Genomic DNA, 8,339 nt, shown 5'->3' on the forward strand with positions numbered 1-8,339 from the left:
ATAGGCATAGTGTAAGCTCCAGTGAGAAGGGACGACCGTGGAAGCATGCGTTGATTACAGCAAAGGATAACGGCGAAAAGAAGTGAGTTGTTTTAGCTATACTGTAGATTTGTATTAGTGTTAAAATGGTGTGTTCATGCGTCTATCCAGTCATTCCAATCATCCATTCATGGCAGCAAACACTCTCAGCCTCTGTTGGCATTACCTCACATTTCCTGCATGAGCACCACCACGTCTCCCGTACTCTCCGTCTACCAGATTCTTTTTTTGTGTGTGCGGCTGCAGCAGCATCCTCCATCTCCCGGAGTTCCTGGTTTGTGTACTCCGGTTCAAATAAATTGGGCTGCGCAAAAACCTCAATCTCCTCTTCTATTATATCGAAATCCTCCGACATTTTTCTTTAAAAATCCTCGTACATGTCTTCTAATTCGCGAACGGTACTTTGTTTTGCTCTATCGTCACTTTTCAACGGAGCTTACGCTATGCCCATGTCATACGCCGGAACTCGAATCTCTTGTGAATGCGCGGACGGCCATTACCGGAAGCCAGAAATATGGATATTTTTCAAACAAAAACGCATCTCTTCGCTTCAGAAGGCCTTTATTAACCCCTTGGAGCCGTGTGGATTACTTTTTTGATGGATGGATGCACTTTTTTGGGCTTCAAAATCTAAGGTACCATTCACTCCCATTATAAAGCTTGGAAGAGCCAGGATATTTCTTTATATAACTCTGATTGTGTTTATCTGAAAGAAGAAAGTCATATACACCTAGAATGGTTTGAGGGTGAGTAAATTAGTGGATAGTTTTCATTTTTGGGTGAACTAACCCTTTAAGGGTTCAATACAAGATAAGCTCAATCAACAGCATTTGTGGAATATGTTAATTATAAGGTATAATTATATATGAAGAATGTTCAATTCCATAAAAAGTTATTTTGATTTGTCCCTAGTTTCATTTATTTTTTTATTTAAAATTAGGGTTACAATAAGGCACTTACAATGGAAGTGAATGGTGCCAGTCCATAAACATTCAAATACATGATGTTTCAAAAGTATAACCACGAAACATAAACATTAAATGTGTTAATATGATTTTAGTGTGATAAAATCAGGGATTTAGCAGAGTTATGGCATTTACCAATTTTATATCGTTATCACATAAAAAAAATTATATTGCATATAAAGTTGTACAGATAAGATTATTAAGCGTTTTAAAAACACTAAAATCATAAAATTCACTAAAATCATTGCATCATTTAAAGTACTGGCCCCGTTCACTTCCATTTGAAGTCCCATACTGTAACCACAATTTGTAATTATTTATTTATTTTAAAATGGGACAAATCACATATTATTATTATTTTTTTTAATTGACATCATGCTACAAATGTTTTTTGATTGACCTGAACCCGGAAAATTCCTTTAAGTGAAAAAATCTCAAAATCCCAGGTGTGACCTAAAAATGTCTGAAAAAAATCTATGATAAATGCAAATAGCCATAGAATCATGTAAAGAGCAAAAATTCTAAACAAATTCTACACATTTTGAGAGGTTTAGGCTTGAAACAAAACAAAAACAAATAAATAATTAATGAGAAATTATCTGAAATTTGTTTTGCTTCTAAAGTAAATGTGTCTTGTTTTAAGGATGTTTACATATTTTTTTTACTGGAAAACAAGAAAAAAAAATGTATTAATAAATTATTTCCCTAATTTTTAAACTTTTTAATAACTTTTTAATAAAACTTTGTTTGTCATCTAACAGCTTGTAGTACATGACATACTATTAATCCATTTCAATGTTTGACCGAGGATATTCTTATTTACTCTTGTACAATAAACAATTTTGGAAGTGTTTTGGGTCGCTAGTTGATGTCCAATGTAAAACATGGGTCCTGTCACAAAACTAGGTTACCTGATAAGACCCAAGATCAGCTACATTCAGCAAGCACAATGCTCAAGTCACTACATACCAAGCTATATTGTTTCACTGAAACCATAAGTCAGACTGCTCGAGGCTCACACCCACAATTGTATTCCCCTCATGCCTGAGAGTGTGAGTTGAGTATGTGCGTTCATGTGTGTTATTTTAGAAAGGTGACGTAAAACTTAGGCTACGCTTCCTTAAGTAAACATGCCAGGCTGGAGGCAGGGATTCAAGACTCAAAGTTATACCTAGAGCAGACATTCCTTGGCCCATGCTCATTGAGAAACCCAACTAACCACACAGGATGACAAATGCAGGTACTGACAACCGATTGGTTGGAAACACTCATTCATTTCAGGAAGAGTTTATGTCAGCCACAGTCGGGGGAATAAGAGTGTATGAGGCCAGTAGCACATACACAAAGTTCATTGACCAAAAGTTCACTGGCTTCTCTCAGTTTTGTGTGTCTAAATTGACCACATAAACTGCTATGTGTTCAGAAAAACACTGTAAAACTGAAGTAGCTACATTTTTCATAGATTCCAAAAATATAGGTTGGACAATTAGAATAAACTTCTCTGTCAACAAGGGTGCCTGACTACAACGAACACATTTCTTTCTTGTCTGATAGTGTAATGGGAGTCAGCTGGTAGATAGCTGTGTAGTGTGTAAATAAACCTCACTCTCCTGACCTCAAGAGGTGCACTAGTGGCTGATGCTAGATGCTGTATTCTTTAGCCTCCTTGTTATTGTACCTGCCTCCCATGCCGGAAACGGCGGTTTCGAATCCCGTACAGAAAGGGTAGAACAGGAGCGTAACAATGGTGCCGTGACCCGGATGGGAGTGAGGTTTAAGGGGGTGAGTGTAACAGGAGCCAGGTGGTAGATAGCTGTGCAGAGTGTTATAAAACCTCCCTCTCCTGACTTCAAGAAGTGCATTAGCGACTGACACTACATGCTGTAGCCTTTAGCCACCTTGTTAGTGCACCCGCCTCCAACGCCGAGTCTAGTTCAGAGCGGGGCGACCAGGGCCAGTTACAATAGGACTAAATCTGTTTACTGAAAAGCAAATGAGTCAAAGGAAAAAATAGTTAAAGGGATTCTTTATTTACTTTTTTAACCAACATTTAGAATTTAGGTTCAAAAGTATTTATGAATGTATAAAGGAAAGTGTATATCTTACACTGTAAAAATGGGTAACGGTATTAATCAAAATGTAATCCATTACATATTACTAATTACTTCTATAAACATTGTTATCAGATTACTTTAATTAGTACTTAATTGAAAAAGTGATCACATTATTATTTACTATAATTTTACGTTTCTTTCAAAAACACATTTCACAGAACATTTTGTTTTTCCACTCAACGAATTCAAAATAATATCTTTATTATAATGTCTATACAGTCCTTTCAGCTGCCACAGATGCAAACAGATGTACTTTTTCATATTTTAAATGTATTCTAAATATATATTTAGAAATGTCACACCCAAATAACGCACTTAAAAGTTATTAACTTAATTGAAAGTCAGTAACTATTATCTGATTACATTTGAAGTATTTCGCAAAACGTATTGCAAGAGAACACAAAACTTATTTAGAGGGAACGAAACATTTATTTTGAGAGAACACAAAACTTATTTAGAGGGAACGAAACATTTATTTTGAGAGAACACAAAACTTATTTAGAGGGAACGCAAATCTTATTGCAAGGGAACGTAAAATGTATTTTGAGGGAACGCAATACTATTTCAGTAAACAAATTGCCAGCCTGTCCTATAAGGGGCTCTATAAGATGTGACCATATGACATGCTTTTTTTTTTTTCATTGTTCATCCTGGTCTCTATTTCTTTTATGTTTTTTTTAAAAATTGTATTACCTTTTCCCTACACTAGTTCATTTTAAATGGTCCTGAGGTGAGACAAATTTAAATGGAATATAGCATGTCATACTTCTCAAAAGTATATTCATTTCACAACTATCCTCCAGATAAATGTTTTAGATTACGTTAACATCCGAGTTGTGATTTCAGTGTAATACAGTATTGTTTCATCATGAGATCAAAACCATTACAGTTAATTGTTTTGGTCAATATGCGATTCATACGCTTCTGCAAGACAATTCCTTGGAAACCCACATCTCTGCACGTCTTCAACTCATCAACCCAGCTTTCTTACTGCTCACAGTGTTTTGTTTGTTTTTTTTTATAGAAAATGCTCTCAATTAATACACTGACTAAACTGAAGTTACTCATGAATGCATTTAGATGAATTATACTGAATGACAAGGTTGTAACAAGAGGTAAAAAGAGCTTCATTACATTAATAAATTATTTGAATCATCACTCACAACTCTTAAAACACCTAAATAAAAACATGCTAAAAGAAATGAGCCACAATCAAGTACATGGTAAATAAATCAATGAAATTTGTCATAAATGTTCAAACTTGGAAATGTAAAAGATGGTGAATATTTTGGCCTCACTATTGTTCTCATTAACTATCATGAGCATTTTCATTACTACTTCCTCTTCTTATTATCATTATTGTACAAAATGCATGAATCATTTCAGATTTGAATGTACATTATGAGCAAAACTGGCATACATTATTAAAAACAAATTCCCCAATGCGTGCAATAGTCATGTACAGTACCTTTTATTTATCTTATATGCCTCTTTTTATCAACTGTTCACTGTTTGGGATCTTGAGTCGACTGTATAAGGGTTTTGGGAGATTACATTGTTTTATGTATGTTTCTTTATAGGTTCTTCGGATCAGTGTATTTGGATCTGGGGTTTTCAAAGCAAAACCTTTTGGTTTACTTAAGAAATAGTGAATAAAAAGTGCTTTAATGGAGCCTAAAATGGTTCTCTTGTGTCCTGAAAATCCTTTTAAATTTTAACTGGAGTATTTTTTTAAGAGAGTGGGTTTTGCTGAACTGGTTTTAATAAAACTCTACAAACTTTAACAGTAAAATAATGCTATATAACGTTTATTATTCAATGAAAGCGTGCAGAATTAGCTCTAAGGGAGTTTTGCCATGTGTTTACTTCATATGTAAAGACTTCCGATGTAAAAACGATGGATTTTTTTCTTTCATGTATTTTCCGTGTTGAGTAACGCCGAATGAAAGGTGGGGCTTTTTTAATGGGCGTCTCTTAAAAGAAAGCAGAACATATAAACCTCAAATCTTAAGTCAGAGAAGTCAATCTAAAAACTAGACAACGACAGACACAGAGCAAAGAACGCAGAACAGACCTAAACTAAACATGTTAACCAGATCAGACAGCCTGGTCTTCACAAACTCTTTCTTCCAGTCGCAGCAGCCGCAGTTTGATTTCAGACCGATCGTGGCGCGCAACACCGAGCCGGAGATCTTCACATTCGAGCGGATCCCGCAGCAGCAGCAGCCGCTCTCTGGCCGCGGAGCTCCGGTGCGCCCTCGCAAGAGGAACACCCGCGTCATGTACCCCTCAAAGGTGCGCAAATATCTCCCACCGCCCGAGAAGAGCCCTGCTAAACGCTGGCTGCTCATCCTGTGCCTGGTGGTCTTATTGCAGATCTACACAGAGGATGAATCCGTGGAGACCACGCAGAGTGAAGGACCAACCTTCACCGATGCCACATCATACAATGTTCTTTCCTTCCAGTCTCCAGAGGAGCAAGCCAGACAGATGATGGGGAATTGTCCTGATGACTTCACCCAGATGTCTAACAAGCAGCTCCAGGCCAACTGCGACGAGGAGGAGAAGAACTCTTGGTTTCTGAACACTACATGCCCGAGCTCAAGCTGGGAAGAAGACATGACAACACTCTACCAGCAAAGCCGGAGGAATGGATACGTGGTGGCTCTTCTCTACCCGGTGTACCACACACTTGGCTCAGAGAACTGAAAGAACTGAGAAAATAGACTGTGGAGAAACCAAATCACATCTTTGAACCTTCTAGGTTTCAAAAGTGGAAGAAATAGGCTCCTGTGGCACCAAGAGGTGCTTGGAGAACCCCAAGGAGGGGATGGAACACAAGCTGAGGAGACATTAGATGGACTGACTTGAACTTTATAATGGAATGAAACTTGAACGGCTCATTTAGATCTACTTGAAGTTCCCTAAATAAGTGTAGGCATTTACAAGTAGCCTTACAAGTAGACCCATTTTATGTCTAAACTGTGCGTGAGGATGTCCCAACGATCATTCGCTCACAGAAATACTTGAATCTGACATTTTATAGGTTAAATGAAGAAATGTTTGCTGTAGCTATTTATTCTGTTATTTATTTATTGTTATTGACTTATTTATTTCGTATTACCTTGTGAAAATAAATGTGACAACTTCTAAACTTCTTTTGTTACTTTGTATGTGTTTTCATAATTGCAACAATATTATTCATGATTTTCAATACTTAGCTCAAAATTCATCCTCTTCTCAGTTTCACCTCTATGATTCACATAGTACAAGACTAATTAACGTCTAATTGTAACATTATATGATACTTAAACATATACATTTTCTGACATGTATCATACTGTACTTATCTATATGAACAAATATGCCTATTCCATTTCTTATGGTATTAAAGTTGATATTCATCATGATATCACAATTTTAACACCAGCAGTAAATAATAATGTGATTTACAAGCATCATATGTTCAAATATGTATTAGGGGCTGTGATGTTCACCTTATGAATAAAGTTACAATGACCACAGTAACATTTTATGTTTCTTTTTCCTCATAACCACTTCAGTTATGGCATTTTCATTAATATATGAGTTGTATTTAAAGCCCATCATTAACAAAGCCTTACTAAAATAAAATGCTATTATGAGTGACTTTCAAAAGGGAATATATAGTTTGCATCCCAGTCCAATGCATCGTAAATGGAAATAAATGCAAAATGAGGTGAACAAGATGACTCATTGCACTTTCTGTTTTAGGATTACCCTGCCTCTCTAAATCCAACAATATTTCCTGGTTTACAACAAACTTTTGTATTAATAGGAGAATTTACAACAGGTATAAAGAGTGTAGGAATACTAAAATAAAGAGTATATGGCATTTAATGCAGTCTAATTTTGATTGAGTATACAAAATCTGTCTTCTCTCTGAGGTCATAAATGTATGCATTTATGTATGCATTGGCTGTCATCAATTATTAGACTGACTGCGCGTACTTCATCTAAAATATTAGACTTTAATGCTGTTGCAAAGCTGTCGTTTAAAGGCTTTGCATGATTTAAAGATTCACTTTGTGTTTAATTGTGTGCTGTATACATACACCAGTCACAAGTTTGGAAACACCTACCTAACATTTATTTTTAGAAATTCAAAAGTCATCAAAACTATGAAATAACACAAATGAAAGTGTGGGAATTATGTGGTGACCACAAATTTGTTATCAAAACTATAAGTTTTTTTTAGTAGTCATACTTTAATTATTCTCAAAATCAGCTTGAATTCTCCAACATTATTGGAGTTCCCATATATATATATATATATATATATATATATATATATATATATTATTGTTGAATTATAGCATTTGTAATATTTTATTTTTATAATTTAATTAAAATATAATATATATATATATATATATATATATATATATATATATATATATATATATATAATATTACAAACTATTATTTTTATTATACTTATTGAAATATCATTGTAATATAATAATATTGTTATACAATGTTATTAAAAATTTTTACTTTATAATCATTCTATAATAATAGTAAGAAATAATATATTACATATTTTAATAATTATTATTATAATACTAATACATAATAATAAATTAGTATTTTTATTATTGTAATATAATAATTGTATAATTAAATGTTTTAAATAATATTTTATTTTATAATATTCTATCATTTTATATAAAAATAAAATCTAATATATTACAAACCATTATTATTAATAATAATCCATCCATCCATCCATCGTCAACCGCTTATCCTGTGTACAGGGTCGCGGGGGGCTGGAGCCTATCCCAGCTAACATTGGGCGAAAGGCGGGGGACACCCTGGACAGGTCGCCAGTCCATCGCAGTATTAATAATAATAATTTCATATAATAATAATACAAATTAACTTTTTTATTTTAAAATAATTTTAATAAAAAAGATATATATATATATATATATATATATATATATATATATATATATATATATATATATATTTCATTTTATAATAATTCTCTATTAGCCTATCTAGAGACCTGAGATGCAAATTAGTCGTTTTTTGTCGTTTTTGTGCTGAAATCATGTTTTTGTACTGTCCCTGTACAAATAAACCAATAAATAAATTAAAAGTTAGAATAATATGCTATTTTAAATTCATACATTGGCACAATTTATATTTTGGTATTTGTCTACAAAACTCATTTAAA

The 8,339-nt window shown here is 33.8% G+C and overlaps 1 protein-coding gene across 1 annotated transcript; it reads left to right on the forward strand.

The window, feature by feature from the left end:
• Positions 1-5,140: 5,140 nt before the first annotated feature.
• Positions 5,141-6,818, forward strand: ier3 (immediate early response 3). The gene has a single exon (XM_052110821.1). The coding sequence runs from the start codon at positions 5,204-5,206 to the stop codon at positions 5,825-5,827; it is 624 nt and encodes a 207-aa protein (XP_051966781.1). The 5' UTR covers positions 5,141-5,203; the 3' UTR covers positions 5,828-6,818.
• The last annotated feature ends 1,521 nt before the right edge of the window (positions 6,819-8,339 follow it).

This window comes from Xyrauchen texanus, chromosome 3, assembly GCF_025860055.1.
Source record: "Xyrauchen texanus isolate HMW12.3.18 chromosome 3, RBS_HiC_50CHRs, whole genome shotgun sequence".
Classification (NCBI taxonomy): domain Eukaryota; kingdom Metazoa; phylum Chordata; class Actinopteri; order Cypriniformes; family Catostomidae; genus Xyrauchen; species Xyrauchen texanus.

Excerpts from the sequence above, each read along its gene's own strand:
- ier3 (XM_052110821.1), top strand. The coding sequence starts at position 5,204 with ATGTTAACCAGATCAGACAGCCTGGTCTTCACAAACTCTTTCTTCCAG.